Source organism: Hetaerina americana, unplaced genomic scaffold (assembly GCF_022747635.1).
Source record: "Hetaerina americana unplaced genomic scaffold, ioHetAmer1.1.p SCAF_9, whole genome shotgun sequence".
Lineage (NCBI taxonomy): Eukaryota > Metazoa > Arthropoda > Insecta > Odonata > Calopterygidae > Hetaerina > Hetaerina americana.
Window position 1 is genome coordinate 34,971,431 of NW_027287538.1, and position 16,575 is coordinate 34,988,005.

Sequence of the window (16,575 nt, forward strand, 5' to 3'; positions counted from 1 at the left end):
TTCGCTGGAAAAGCAAATGCAATTTCTTCCAAGTGAACAATCTCCCGCAAAAACAACGCAGCCTTCCCAACCGCAGATCCACTGCGAGGATAGAATATACCATGACAAAGAGGAGAGAAACATTGGATCAGCTTGCAAAAAAAATTCTTATAGAAATTCGATAGAGCCGAGCAACTGACGCAGTTTCATTTCTATTCCTCGTTTTTCACCCCTATGAGGAGACCTCCTGGGCTCCTTAACAGACTCTCGGTGCCGAAAAGAATACCTCATCGAATAGCCATCTCGGTCAATTGGAGAAATAACGACTTCTACCGAAAAATTAAAGGCGCCGTATTTTTAACACATGAAACCTACGTAAGTGGTGACTGATGTTAGCGTTGCGAGCCACACACGAACTCCCCGGAATACTGCTGGGAGGAATTCTTTCGGGCGATTTTCAATAGGTCTCTTTTTTTGGTGGTAGCATTTTAAAATTCGAATTGTTGCACGTATTTCCTTTGCCGCGATACAAAACATTTTCAAATTTCAGTTAGAATATCACACGAGATCTCAATAATAAAAGTCTACTCTAAACTTTTCAACGTAGTCTGTCAGATCAGTTCTGTGAGTTGACGGTTGTGAACCGAGAATATCATATCTATACGGAGAGCTGTGTGCGGTTCAGATATTACGTAAGAGGAGATATAGGAGAATAATTCACAGAAGCAACAAGCTAGGTCTACTCTACAGTAGCTAAGCTACAGATCATGTCAATAAAATTAGAGAGATTAAAGGTAGGATAGATATATTTAAGATTTCATTTATTCCACGAGCGATAAGGGATCAGATTAACCGCGCTATTACCACTGACCGCGAAATCTTGTGTGTATTCACCCCCTGCCACACACACTGGCGGTGGCTTGCAGGATGCTAAAAAATGCCACACAATCTTTCTTAACTTTGACGAGTCTTGAAAACGACTCAAGAGAAAAAAGATTAAATAATATTTTAATCGTTAATGGCACGAAGTGATTATAATCCTAAAAATGACAAGCCTTTCGTCACCTTAGCTTGAAACAGCCGTTTTCACGGCGTTAATATACTTCATATCATCCATAAATCCAGGAAAATATATTCAATTGTCGGACTGAGTGATGCTGTTTATCACCGAACAAATAAATGCAAGGGTATGTTTTCGTGTAATTCTCATACTTATACCAACTCACTTGTGGGGCTTGAGAGAGTACGGAACTGGGAGAGAGACTTATGGCGGGAATCCATAGAAGATGCAATGTGACAAGAATGAAAAAAGCAAGGAGAAAAACCTCAAAGAGTAAGAAAGAACTCACATATTCGAAAATGAAATAAGGGTTCAATTACCATTCGTGGACGGAAGATGCGAACTTAACGCGTAGATTGAGAAGTCAGTCCATCAAAACTAACTAACCTTTTCTGACAAGAAATATCTTTAAAAATATGGAATAACACAAAGTAGGATTTTCACAACCATTTGATCGATAAACTACGGTGAGGCATTAAGTTGAGAAAAAATTTTTAACTCCTAAGTATGAGCTAAGAAAATTTTTTTCGCCAAAATCTGAGGTTAATTTCCTTCAGATTTCGTGAAATAAGAAACCATAAACATCACTGATAAATCATGAGGAAAATAAATAAAACAATATATCCACCTCTACTATTCAAGACTATTTTATACCGCAGAGGAATGTAAAAAAATGAAAGATATTTTAGTATAAAAAAGATAAATGGAGCGATGTACGATCACCTCTCGTATTATCTCGCTATAAACTCTTCCCTCCTCCACAAGATATCCGATTAAAACAAAGGCAGAAGATTACAAATAAAAACAAGATTAGAAATGCCTAAATTTTAAACACAACTTTCTTTTTGAGAGTCACTGGCTTCAAACAATGGTTCAAAAAAGGAAATTTCAGTTTCTAACTCGTAGTTTGGAAATGGCTTGCCTAGATTTATCGTAAATTCCTCTTATAATGCCCCCTATCCGTCCACATTGTAATATAATGACGCGTTTGAAATTCTTTTCGTAGAAGAAAACAAAATATATACGCAAGACGGAGTGTGGACATAAAAGTCAAAATCCCCAAATGCTACATTTTGGATTGATTTGTTTATGCTGTGCGAATGCGATAAAATCCAATTACGGACCTTGGCACTTACTGTTTATACATTGAAATCAATTCTCGCGAAATCGTGTTCAGCTGACGAGAAGAATTCGTACGAGGGGATACCGTGATCATATTGATTTATGGGATGTGAGGAGAGTTGATGCTTCCATTGCCATGAAAAGGACATCGGATTCTGCTACTAAGAATAGACAGCTAAAGCAGAAAACTGCCACGTTACTAGCTCCGGCCAAGCACATTTAAGCTTTCAGTATCAAGTATATGACTGCAATTAGCTTTTTAGCAGCCATCATGATAGGTAAACCATGGCATATCCTCCATCTCTTAATTAGTAATTCACCAACATTGAAATGAGTTTTTCGATCACATATAATGAAAACAATCGATTAAGACGGATTTGACTTGGAGCAACAGCCTATAACTACCTTCATTACATGAAGTTAACCGAAATATACTTTCATAGAAGCTGACATCGCATTGACGTGTGGCATGAGGTTTTAGTACACTAGTTTCTACAATTTAACTGTTACAACACTAGACATGATACCTTGCAAGCCACCGCTGGGGTGTGTGGCGGAAGTGATTAAACACCATACTACTTTTGAGACAAAATACGTTTCCTCGCCAGCGCGATCGGATCAAGTTATCCTAATCCCATAAAGTTCGTGGGAAAAATGACATATTTAATTAATCGCTTCTACAAGTAATCTCTCTAATTTTATTTACAATATCTCTCCAACCGTAGTATGTTGGAGATAATACTTTCAAGATCATCGCTAAATGGACCTCCTTCCGATTTATATAAGAGGTTTAATCTGTAATTTAACCTTCACTCCGTGAGTGACTTCCAACCTAGTTTCTCTAATACCTTTAATACCCTACTCAGTTTATTATAGAAACGTTTTGCAAATCTAGCTCCACTACGCTGCATGCGATCTAATTCGGCAATCAATCTAACTTCATAGGGATTGCAAGTAATCAGGTCAGGAGCCGTCTCAGTTTTTCTTTTTGACAACGCACTTGTCAGCTAACCCGAAGTTCACAGATTCGAGTCTATCTCGGGCATTGAGGGAGACGATTTTGCAGTAGGATGGGCCATTCTGAATATTACTGCAGTAATTTTCGATCCGTATTTCACACCCCAGTGGGTACATTAACATCAATGCGGGCTATATAACCAACATCACTCATACATTTCGCATTAAAAAAAATTATTTTCCTCCTGTACTCTTAATTATAATAACATAATGATCACTTACGCTGGAAAGAAAAAAGATTAAAACTATATCCAACAATACGTTTCTTGCATATTTTGGTGCATACTCGTATAGGCGAAACCATTGGCAGACGAGAAAGTAGATTAGTGCGAGTATCACAAATAAAGTATCCTGGTATACACAAATGCTGCAAGGTTGATTTGCTTACTTCAGACTATTTATTGGGAAAGATAACGGCAGGACGATTTTCCAAAGTGCACAAGGGCATTGTATGTACAAAACATAAATCATATGATAGCGAAATAAAAGTGAATTGCGCCTGTTTTTTAACGCATTGCTAATGTTTTCCACAGATTATTGATACAACTTGTGGGGGGAGGGGGGTTCAAATATTGGTATTTATTCAGTGTTGTCTTTCGCTCTCACTTGAACGAACTGCCATTGAATTACAGGTTCAAAACTTTCACGAAAATACATTGATTTCAGAAATGTATCTCGGATGGAAATAACACATCTACACGACTCTAAATGTGAACCGTATCTCGAGCCTCGCTTGAGAAAACTCGAAATATGAGGTGGAGAGCGTACTGGAGTCTAGGGAATGGAAACGCGTCGGTATGAGGACTAGAGACGACGAGGGTGCCATGCGTCACGGCTACAAACTGAAACGCGGGGCCCAATGGGGTGGAGACGTGAATCGATGACCGGGGTCGGAGATTGATGGTCGGATCACGCACGATAGAGGGCAGGGCGGGCACGCACCGCACCTGTCATTTACTGCACGTTTCACGCGGGTAGACTCAGAAGAGCAAGGGAGAAGCAGAGAACATTACGCGACGGTTGTCGCAACTGGCCTCTTTTCTTTCATACCAATGTCTTGAAACTCGAAAATAAGAACTAGAGCACGATTTTGTTGGGAGAAGACTATATTTCACGCTGAAGTTACTGCTTGAGACAGTTATGAAGGATGCGTCGAAGGCAGAGGTCATTTTGCACCACATACAACATTAAAGTAATATGCCTTCATACATAAGCGATATCATCAATGGCATTTACAATAACTACAATAATTTTTTAAAGAATCGTGACTGCTTCAAATTTTAAAATCAGCTGTACAGTATTGGTTTATATATTAAATTTTCTTTGAAAAACAAAATTTTTAGGCTGAAATGATCATGGTCGTCCCACGGGGTATGTTCTAGGTCTCCCCCAATCCCACGTCCAAGTATTAGAAGATAAAATTAAGAAAAACTGCTTTCTAGGTTTCAGGCTCAACTTCGTGGAATGTCACTTTGATGGATGGGACATTTTTTTATATTTCAAACAAACTTCATTGGTATTGTGGAAGAGGCAACGTGAACATTTAATAAGGTAAAGAGGAATTTAAAAATGTTTAATGTTCCTGAACCAGATGTGGATTTGGTTAAGTATGGGAAAAATAAATCGGACCGAAGTAACGATGTAACGACGAAGTAACGACCAAAGTAACGACTGCGTTTGCTAGAGTATAAAAGCCAACACGAACCGTCCTAAACCTAGATTTAAATGGTAAAATAATTAAAACGAATGGAGCCCGCGTACCCATTTTACGAAACATTTACTACTGCCTTTTCGTAATCGAGAGAGCCGGGGATAATTGACTTTTTGAAAGAACTTGACAAAATTTCAAATTGTTGGATCACAATCAATAATTCTCAATAAAGCTTTGAATTTCAAGATTTTTCGTAATGATCTCATTTCTAGACACCCTGAATTTTTGAACGGAACATACATGTGGAAAAATACTTCAAAAAATTCATCCGAGTTTACTACTCTTAGATCTGCTGGTTTCGATTACGAATATTGTATTTCGTTCCACCATTTTCAAATTCTTTCCCTTAAGTATATTCCTCAAATGCATAATCTCCGCATTCAGACATAACAAGGCGAACAGGTTCACAACTAAGCGAATCGTGGCGTTTTAAGCTGTTTAACCTGTAAAAAGAACATTTGGTTTTTATCAAAGCAAAACACGAGATATTTAAGGACCTTCAAAACAGATGCTATGCCAATTCTAATCATCATGCCGCTGATAATTGTCTCCGCTACAAAACCAGTTCTAGGACAAAATACGATAAGGCGTTTTTAGGTCAACACTAAAAACGTTTTTCAAAATAAATGTTTATATATTTTTGAATGGTAAACCGATGTTGCAAGAGATTCCTTAATTGTGCATACCATTTGGATTCTTAATTGAAGTACGCCACGGACGATACAATGAAACATTGAGTCAAAATGGAATACAATATCTTCAGTAATAGGTCGAACATGCACTTATTGATTAGACCCCGTAAGCAAATAATATAGGCATTGTCTATTTTTAGTGAAACGCCACAATTAACAAAATCGAATGAAAAGTAAACCATATACATTAGGCGATAAAACGATTTCATCACAGAGGCACTGGATGTGCACTGAAACACGTAAATTACAGACTTTTTGGAGCCATCGCTTTAAATGTCTTCTCTAAACACTGGTGCACGAGTATGTTGCTATATGTTTTCCGATGGGCAATCATTACTAATTGGGAGGCTAATCGATGAACATCGATTTCCTTAATAACAACGTGAAAGATCATAATGATCTTCACAAGCTAGAATCGTAGCGTACACGATAGAGTAAAATTTTTTATCCCAACGCTAAAATTTTCCAACGCCAAACTCGCATGTTAGTCGCCAAATTTTTTTTGATAGGCAACCAAAAATCTTCGCTTGAAGTGTGTTCAGTGAAAAATTATTTTATTAATTCAAGTGGAATCGATAACGCCCGGACATTCGAATGGGGTGAAAATGCTAACTTTTGCGCTTTTCCTTAATGACTTGGGCCGTACACGTCGCCGCACTCTAGCTGCTCGTCCAAGAGGAAAGAAGTGATTTATCCTCGAGCTCTAAAGCGCCCCCCAAAACAAGAAACTTAACACACTGCGACCCAGTGGATGGGGGACGGGCAAGAGCTCTGCGCGGATGCGGGCAACAATAGTAAAATGTAACCACGTGAACGGAATACAATGAAGCAAAGTTTAAGTTTTTTTATTCATACGTGAACATAAGAACGCCATGCTTAACTAGCATACCAAGTATGACAGACGTCCTTCGAGATCCTGAAATTCAGGAACCGGCCCTAGTTTTTTTACAACGAGCTTACCCCACTCTACTACGTGTTCGGAGTTGGTTTGACCCACGGTCGACTCTTTGCAGCCCTCTGACCCAAACGACCGACCTCGACGCATTTCTCGTGGATAAGCAGTTGGACCCACTGTTGTAACATCGCTTACATAAATAATTAATTCACATAATTTCATCACCCCCTACTCTTTGAAAAATTGAAATTTCGTACCTACGTCCGCACAGAGTGTATATGGGGTACGACTGTATGATATCGATGACTGCACAAAGTGCCCTCCCTAGCAATCCAATGAGCCTCTCCAAAGAGATTGTGCCTAAGACTTTAAGAGACAATGCTCTTAAATGTTTCATTTACGTTTACGGTACTACTGGACCACATTGGTTAAAAGAAATCCTATTTCCGTCGAAGACACTTTATCCGTCATGAAAAAGATGTAATCCTCATACCGTGACATAACCTATACGCTCATGAAAATTGCATTTCGAGAACATTACCGAAACCATAATTTCAAGAGAAATAATTAATTACTACCCCGTTCAGTCTTAAAGTTCACATCATTGAGAGTGGCAAGAAATTAGAAGAGTGACTCTCAACGAAGATATTTATTTTTTCGACATCGGCCTAGCTTAAGCTACAGAAGAAACACACCCAAGCTTTTCATACTAGGATTCAAGCCATTTGTAAATTTGTACATACCATAATATTTTCACAGTTATCAGAGAACAAGAGTTTTTCATATCCAAAGAAGTGGGAGAAGTTTGCGGATGGTGACGCTTATGACATTAGCGCGTGAATCTTACAGTCACACAAGAATTGTAGGCCCACTTTTTAGAAGAATGAGGCTCCTGAAATCTAAGAGAACGACTTAAGGAGTTTAATGAACGGTTTATCTCGAGGGGAATACCTTATTATGCGTCACTTAATTTTCCCATATTAACACTGCCGAGTTCTTCGTGTTTCCCAAATATTAAACGTGAAAGAAACAAAGTTTGCTTTAGGTCCCTGAAAATATATGACTCGATCTCTATAAAAGATAACCTTAGTCATAAGACTGTCCAATTATTTTGTCTCAATACATACATATTCCAAATTGGGGTGGGTTACATATATTTCTTCAAAGAAATGGTCGGAACTATGAGGTACAGGCCATTAAGTAATAAGGATTTTACACCTTTTGATAATCACAGCAGTTACGTTGGCATTTCTGTGGATATTTTAAGAATAATTCTTCTTGCGTAAATAACTCCTTTCATTGGAAATATTGTGATTTAGGTATTACTACCATCATCATGAATTATTTGCTAAGCTCGTTGTAAATCTTACTTTCTAGAGCTTCGCTACTACTGTTCCGCCAAGCTATCGGTCCACAACCAATCTATTGCGAACCACGTATTTTTTACTACTTATGTCTTTGAAAGAGACAAATCCCCAATCACGCCTCAAGAAAACGGCATAATTGGAAGAAAGACAGAACTCTATGGCATATCCACGACGAGCCGTAGGATACGTGCAAGCTTCCGTCATCACTATTCCCGAAAAAATATTAATTGCAAATTGCGACTACACTCAACTGCGTCGGTCGCCCCAAAAGAATCACTTGCCACAGCTATTCCGACTGGATCGAAGCTGGCTAATGATTCCACTATCGCAAGGAAATTTCTAAACGGATGGGATCTCGGATCCCTTGTGTGAGCAGAGTGCCCCGGGTCACGCAGAGGTGTGCGTGTGTGTGAGTGGCACCAAATACACCCGGGAAGGTTTCAAGTTGGAGTTGTGGTCGTTATTGTGGAAGGTGACCGACAGCTGAGGTCATTTGCGCCATTGGGGATGAATGGAAATGGAAGAGGGATGGAGAGAAACCCGGCGTCGGCATTAGCCTACGATTAACGAAAGGCGTCAAAGGGTACGCAGTTTAACGTCCCATCCGACGGCTCCACGAAGCGCCCCAACTAGGGATCGGAATACCACTGAAAAATTTGGCCACCACCGAGCTTCGAACCCGGGCCTTCATGCGTGGGAAGCAAGTACACATTAGCCACCGCATTATCCCGATACCCTTCGCAAGTTTTAAAATTCACAATGCGCATCAGTACATTAACGCAATGAGACTTTGTCCAAGAAAGGACGATCCTTCAAAGAGGATTACTTCCCCACTGTCATGGTATTAAAGGACAGAGCAAAAAGTTCGCATAGGGATCTACAAACAAATTTTTTTACGCCCTTGCCTTTCGAGCGATACGTGAGTGGGATTACGCTAGAGATGTTGACCATTCCGGGAACGTCATAAATTGAAAACACTGACACCTAACAGAATTTTTCCTTCCTGCATATATTTGGTCACAAAATTTACCGTAAATATCATACATCATTAAAAGCAATTTTTAGCATAACGATGGCATATGCCCAGCTTGCAACAGCACGGTCACAATCCAACGGATAATCAGGTTCACCCTCACTCGACGAAGATCTTACATTTAGCACGGCTCCATCATCGCCAATGCTTTGAACTGAAGCGATTAGTAAAAAATATTATCTCTCTCTAAAACAAATTGTTTACTTTTTCGTGGAAAACAAGCAGAACACAAACCTTGAAAACAAGTAAATTTTCATTTCGTACAATTTGAGATAATGAACATGCTCTAAAAGAGTTTCACTGCTGGGTTCAATACGGCACCTTCGCTTTGAATTACTAGGAGAATATGGATGGGAAACGATGCAGCGCAAACAAGATAGACGGAATCAAACTAATCTCGTGACAGCGTCTCTACTTAAGAATTAGAAAGGCGACTGCGAAGGAATTACGAGCATTCGTTGTAAAACCAAATAATATGTCATCATGTTAGATTATCTGAATAAAATATGAGAAACAGCCCCGGCATTAATAAATTTAATGTCTTTTTTCCCCTCACTTCACTGACTGTTTAAAAAAAACCAAGGTTATACATCCTATCATTCGTCATGTAGAGAACTTGACGTCGTCTGACTTTTCATTAAATGCTTCATAACGTGGGTGCCAGCAGGTCAGGACCAAACGGTGGGGGACGGGAGAGAAATGGCTTTCCTTAATAGTCGTTACATCCCCTTTCTCCGGTAATCCTTTTGCAGGGATGTAATTTTATTGCAATACAAATAATCTTGTCATGCTTGAGTAGCTGGGTAAACCAAGAAACTGGTCTGAAATGTAAGAGTATCATAACACCGAAAAGCTAAGAGGAGCGCCTAGGCTCTCCTGGAAATCTTTCGATATCCTTGAGTCATAACAATTCACAACTCCCGCAATTGCTTACTGGACGTCCTAATATTCTTAAGCCACATTCCTACATGGTGAATGGCAGGGCGTGATATTTATTAATCCGAAATCTCGTTCCCTCATTAGAGGCTCATGTTTTGCCTACTGGGACGAAAATTTCATCGCAAAATCAAATACTCTGGGGGTTAAATAGAACTTAATTACAACAAATAGGAACCGGAGAAAATCAAAACTGTTAGCCAACATGTAACGAAAGAGATAGTCAACCAGCCCTTCGAATTTCCATTGGCTATCATGTGTCTGAAATGCATTACAGGACCAGAAATACATGTTTTTACAATACACTAGTAGGTATGAAAAGTCGTGATATCTTCACCAAAGCGAGGGATCCAACGACTTGCAACTTAATTAGGACTGATCACATGAAGTGCCTAATTTTGGTCTTATGTTTAACTTACGTGGCCCTTGGATGATATGCACCCCACCAAAGAACCTGCTGCTTACGCCTCTGACCGAGCCTCGCGGCCTGCCTTTCAAAAACACTGCAGGGCACTCAAAGATAGCATATAATCTAATATAAGTGAAATCTTTTTCAAGTGAAGCCCAAAGCTTCCGCAATAGGTTTCCGGATAAACCAACTCCTTCTCGAAGCGAAACACTTTGCGTGCATATCATCAATTACAGAGAGCAATTATATAAACCAAGGGAATTTCAACTTTTAAATTTAGCCCTCGGGAGCAAACACGGCAGTACGTAACTTCATCGAGTGAAAAATGTATATTCACACACCCCCGAGTACATTGGATAAAAATTTAGGTCGAATTAACTGTCAATGACACGTCATTTACAGGTTATCGCAAAACCTTTGCCGACCGAAACAATAGTGATTTCACTTCATTCTCGTCATTAATTAAGGGAATACTATCTCAAAATGACAAGAATATGAGATGTTACACGTTTGGTCCGGCATAGGAATCTTTCAGTAATAACTAAACAAGGAAACCTCTCGTCAACAATATGCAAGGTATTATCTTTTATAACGAGTGGACATTCTATGGCGCCCTATGTAGATCGACATATGGAACAGAGCTTCTTCGACGGGAAACAAACTATGGACTGGAACGCAAAAAGATCAAGAACTAACAATGACTGGCAATCAGCAGTAGTTTTTTATGGGAGGCGACCGACAACTAAGGTCATTTGCGCCGTTAGTGACGGACGGGAAAGGAAGGGTGGAGAGAAATCCGGCGTCGGCATTAGCCTACTCTTGTCGAAAGGCGCCAAAGGGGTCCGCAATTTAACGTCCCATCCGACGGACGGCGTACTCACTCAAAGTGCCCTCCACAAAGCACCTCAGGTACGGCTTTAAGAGGAAAAAAGTAGCTCAATGTAAACAAATGTAGCCATCGACTGCACATGTAGGCCACAAGGAAGTAGACGAAGACTAGAGTGGGTGGGGTCTTCGGCAATCAGTTCTCTCTATCGCGGGTGGTGCCATTTCAATTCGCGGGAAGGTAGGGAAGTACTGAATAGAAACATTTCAACGGTCTTACCAATATAACTGAAATAACAGCAAAATAAAGATGATATGCACCCACAGCCTGAAGATTTTATCGTTGGATTAACGCAAATAGGCAAAGTGGTGCACAAAATATACTTTACTCCACGTCTGCCGGAGTTGTTGACTACTGGATTCGTATACCTTAATATCCACTCCCCGTGACACCCCTCTCTTGAGCGATGGTTCTGGTTATGAGACGAGTAAAATTAAAGTCTCCGTACATTTTGAACCAGGTCAGAAACATAATACATTCAGAAAGTCTCACTCGCCTGAAAAATACTTCGGTCAAAGGAATCCCTCATTTATAGAACGCTGAAATGCAATAGTGAGGCTTCTAGATGCATAAATGTCCCTTCGCCACTCCCCCCTTGATGTCAAAGTATAGTCTCATTATCCAATAAGCATTTCAAGCAGTAGAAGAGAAGGATAATTGACGCTCAAATAATATTGGAAGAAAATATTAGGGGTGGTTAGAAAATTTTGAAACGAAAAAAAGGAACATTAGCAAACCTGTCCAGAGACAATTCACATGGCCTTTTGAGTTTCCTATCTGCGAACCACAGCGTTTAAATTCACTGTCGAAATAAATATTATTGTGTGAAGCAGAACGGTTTTAGAGAGAAATATATATTTTCCATACTGCTCTGTGATAATGCGGGGTTTCAATGCATTTTCCTTGATGCTAAAATGTCTTACTTTGAGGATGTGTTGTTTACAGAAGAGTGGGTACTGAGAGCTGCATCTTGGAAACAACAATTAAGTCGAGTATATCAGGGAGACCGAAAATAACAATAGGACGAAAAAAATGCAATAACATATACTTAAAAGCCTACACACCTACCTACCCACAGTAGAGGCATATAGCAATGGTAAGAACTGAAACATCTTCTATGTATTTGTAAGGCAAGGTGTTGAGTTCAAAATGGCAGCGTCAGATTATGATTTGGTTTTTCAATCACAGTAATTGGGGAACTAACGTTTTAGTTGGGTTGTGAACTGTTTGAGGGAAGGAGTGCCTATTTCAATCAGCCAGGCCAAGAGTCACCGTAGATTATCCTATCCCTAGGTTATTACCACATTAAAAAATAAAACTCTTAGCTCTCAAAAAGCATGATAGGTGGGATGTGATCATGCTTACCACTGCTCATATAAGGAAGTTCAAAAGTTTTTCCCTCTTCAACCAAAGGATGAGGTGGAATTGCAATTATTTACTCTTTAATAATTACTTCTTTTAAGAATAATCAGCATAGACAGTAGTTACTGGCCAAAATCGAAAGGCCGCTGCCCTGTGAAGAAATCATTTCCCCAAATGAACCATTTACATTGATTGTATGGGATATGCATACATCTCCACAAAATGTGAATATTTAAGATGGGAACCACTTAATGGAGGTGACTATCGAGATAGGTTTCACTGCACATACCAGGGTAAGTTGAAATGTTTTGGCCTGACAATGATAGACTGCTATTTTCAATCTGCCAGGCCAGGAGTCACACCCAAATTTATCCCTGTGGTCTGATCTGCCAATATGTTGTTGGACTATGATAATTCCTTCATTGTCTTAAACCAATTCAAGTGTCTGTATCTAACTAACTATTTTGCAATGACACTCTCTTTTTGTGCAAGGAGGGACCTCCCTCTTACTAAAAGTTCTCCCATTAACCCTCTCCCACTTCCTTTTTGCAATATTTTTTCTGGAATTTTCTTAATTTTACCGATTTCTTTAATTATTTCATCAATGGATCTCAAATACTTGCTGGACATTGAAAATATAGCCTTGCCAACACAAAATATCACCTAATGCCTCACACCAATTAATACAATGATGAAAGACTTCCTGGTTTTAGCCTAAGTAAGTAATGCATAAGATAGAGAGGGAGTTTCAGAAATTTTGCTTTCACTACAAACGAGGTAATCTCTGTGTGTGACAATTATTTTCTCAATGAAAGTTTCATTAATAGTAAGCTTTAAAAACAGTGGTAATATATTAAAAAGTCATAAGGGAGAGTGTCTTAAAAATTAACCTCCTGGATGCATTCACACAATATTATTTCCTTTGAAATAGATATTTATGAGCATTAACCAATCACAACTGTTATCTAGACTGTGTACAAAAATGCTTATGGACACCAGAATGAGAAAAAAACCTCGCAAATTGAAACCACGGAAAAAACGCAGACTCAACACACCTAAGATACACTTACATGAAACGGAAATAATATGTCAACCATATAGTCAACAATGAGGCCAAAGGAAAGGGTTACTATTTACTTGGCATAGGTCTAAATTATGCATACAGCCAAAATTTACAACCAACAATTTGATTTTGAAAATTGACTCAATTTTTTTTCAGATTTCTGTTCCTGCTACACCAAGTCTATCTACTAATAAAATGACATCATTTGAGTAATAAAATTGAGGGTAGGTGCATTGACTTGGCAGAAATCCTTGCCATAGTAACCTCATCGTGATGCATTATCATCACAAAGTGGTGTTTTGTTATATTAAAATTAGATGGAATACTACCACATATTTTTTGTGATCATTCTACTAAACTCATGGAAGCATAATAATTATTGTAATTTATTTACAAATAATTAGATATATAAAAATAGGGTTATAGCTGTGGTATTTCAGTGGACAGAGACCTGGACTACTGATCGTTGGGCATGGGTTCAATTCTGGGGATACCTCTGAGTACTTGGAGCTTCACCCAAGCTGTGTGATTTTTCTGATACCAAATCTCCCTAGAAAACCAAAGGCTGAATGGACAAAGCAAGTAGCCACACTACCCTGGCATGCAAATTTCACATGCTATTAATGTTTATACTAAACGGTAACCCTCTATCAAACCAATCTTCAGATTGATAACTGAGGTGGTAAACATAGGAATAATTTGGTACTTGGTAATGTCAAGGGAAAAACAACAACACGGCAGATAGATATTTACTCTGTTAGCCTGAAGTTTGCTAAGACATTGAGGAAAACAAACTACCCATTACAAATAACAAAAATTTTTCAATGCAATTTACAGCCATTTCACTTTATCATAATAATAATAACAAAAGTTATTAAAAACCATTAGTAGTGCAGTGATTCACCTGAATATTAGTTAGGTAGGTGTGCCCTAAGTTGGATAAGTGAACCCTAAGGTTATACTATTTATATTTACATAAAGGGAAACACAAGTGTAATTCATGAATTGAGACTGGGGAGTGAGGGAAAACAGTTCCTCTTCCTATACAGCCAGTAGCTTCCCAGGAAAATCTGGTACCCTAAAACCCCACACAGCTTGAGTTTAAACTGAAGGCAGCCATTGACAACTCACAGAACCGAACCCAGGCCATTCAGTTTGCAACCAAATGCGCGACACACTGGACTACCATGCACCCCAAATTATTGATGCTCACCAAAAATAAAAGTGCTCCAAGAAAAATTACATTATTTTGTCACATCCCAAGTAAACATCTGCATACCATGAATGTTGTAAGCATGTGATAGGGTAGGAGAGCGACCTCCCACGTTCTCACACCCCTTTAAAATATCGACACACCACACTTCTGAGAGACTGCATTGCCCTTACAACAATGAAGTCCTATTATGAATGACTATCAAATATCAACTCATTTTCGTTTTAATAATGGCGGATGAGAATAGATCCTCTTTTCTGCGGAGTGATGATTCTTGATGTAGCATCAATTAATTTCAGAGGCACAATATTTTTCAATGGAACACCTCACGGTGCTTGATATTTTGAAAAACTTAAAACATATAAAAAAACTAATAATTCATAGACTTATACCAACAGGTCTCATCGCAGAACTACCGGGTAATGATATTGTTGTGCGACTAGTTTCCATTTCTATATTATTCCTCAAGAGTCGCGTCCTAATTTCTCCATCGACTACTAAATTATAACACCTACAAATTTCTAAGCTTAATTTGACTCAAGACTTGGCAGTTTAAGAAGCTGAGATGAAACGTTTTATGATTGAGGGCAGTCTTACAAGGATAGCGTTAACAAACCAATCTGTATATTGACATATTCGTTAGCACTTCCGTATGCAAAAGAATGAACATCCAAATTTAAAAAAAGTGGGCATTCATACGAAAAGATACCCTACCGGGACCAATACTCAATGCGATATGTGGGCGTAGTTGGTATTACCCGTGTAACAGATCTCAGGGGCCCTTTTAAATCACAAATGAAAACATTAGTATTCTTCATACCTCGGGTAAAGAGCTGGCAGATTAGGCCTACGCTACGTTAGCCAGGTAACAACGCAGTGGATTAATCCAAAGAAACAAGACCGTTCCGACTAAATAATTGAACACGCTGCCATGCTTAAAACACTAAAAATTAGTTTAAACAAAAAATAAAGAGTTTATGGCTTACCCGTTGTACCAAAGATCTGTTTGACCATATCCCAGTAAAATCCTTCCAAAACAGTTTTATCTTGGGCATGTTGTTGACAGAGCAAGGGCCACAGTTGCTTTCGTATTGAACTATTAATTGGCCAAGAGTTTTCCCTAATGATTTGCTTTAGCTAAAAATAAAATTAATAATTAATTTCCGTAGCAAAATTCTAAACACATTACAGACATTACCGAATTATCTCGTACACGTCCGCCACTAACGTTCGGACGTATCTGAGGCGATATAGATGTTTAAGAATTCACGTTAACATACAAGAATTAGCTAAAATAAATAGTTTTAACTAACCTCTCTTTTCTTTCCTGCTTGAATTAAAGCTTGTAGTTCCTGAAATGTTTTGAGAGATCCTTTCTTGACTGGGCTATCTGACAGAATAGATATTGAACTGGTATCCACATAGTCGGGGAAAATCTCATATATGTCAGATTCTTCTTCCAAAACAGACAGCATACTGTGGATCACTTTGTTACCTGATTCACCATGTTTCATCATTCATTTCCATATACCTAATTTCATTGTAGTTCATACATTAAAGAGAAAAGGCATAACTTGCCGGATCATATTGAATTACCACACATAAAACTATAACTCAAGGCTCAATAACGAATTTTTAATTGTTTTGGTAACCATAGAATCGATAAAATATCAGCGTTAAATATTCCTTTCGAATTAACTTCACGAAATGTCTAACTTAGCTTACCAATCTAAGGAGAAGCTCAGCGTCTGCTAACGAGCCCTCACAACGCGAGAAACTGGTTCAACTAACATCCCTTGCGCCTGCCCCGTGCTACAGAGAAAACAAATT

General features: G+C 38.7%; 1 protein-coding gene across 2 annotated transcripts in view; it reads right to left on the reverse strand.

The window, feature by feature from the left end:
* sky (GTPase-activating protein skywalker) overlaps positions 1-16,532 on the reverse strand; it is a 90,048-nt gene extending 73,516 nt beyond the window's left edge. For both annotated transcript variants that reach the window (XM_071598155.1, XM_071598154.1), the window contains exons 1-3: positions 16,471-16,532; positions 16,059-16,276; positions 15,732-15,882 (exon numbers count right to left, since the gene is read on the reverse strand). In XM_071598155.1, the coding sequence (XP_071454256.1) occupies positions 15,732-15,882; positions 16,059-16,262 (355 nt within the window). In that variant the 5' untranslated portion in view covers positions 16,263-16,276; positions 16,471-16,532. The remainder of the gene's footprint in view (positions 1-15,731; positions 15,883-16,058; positions 16,277-16,470) is intronic.
* Positions 16,533-16,575: the final 43 nt, after the last annotated feature.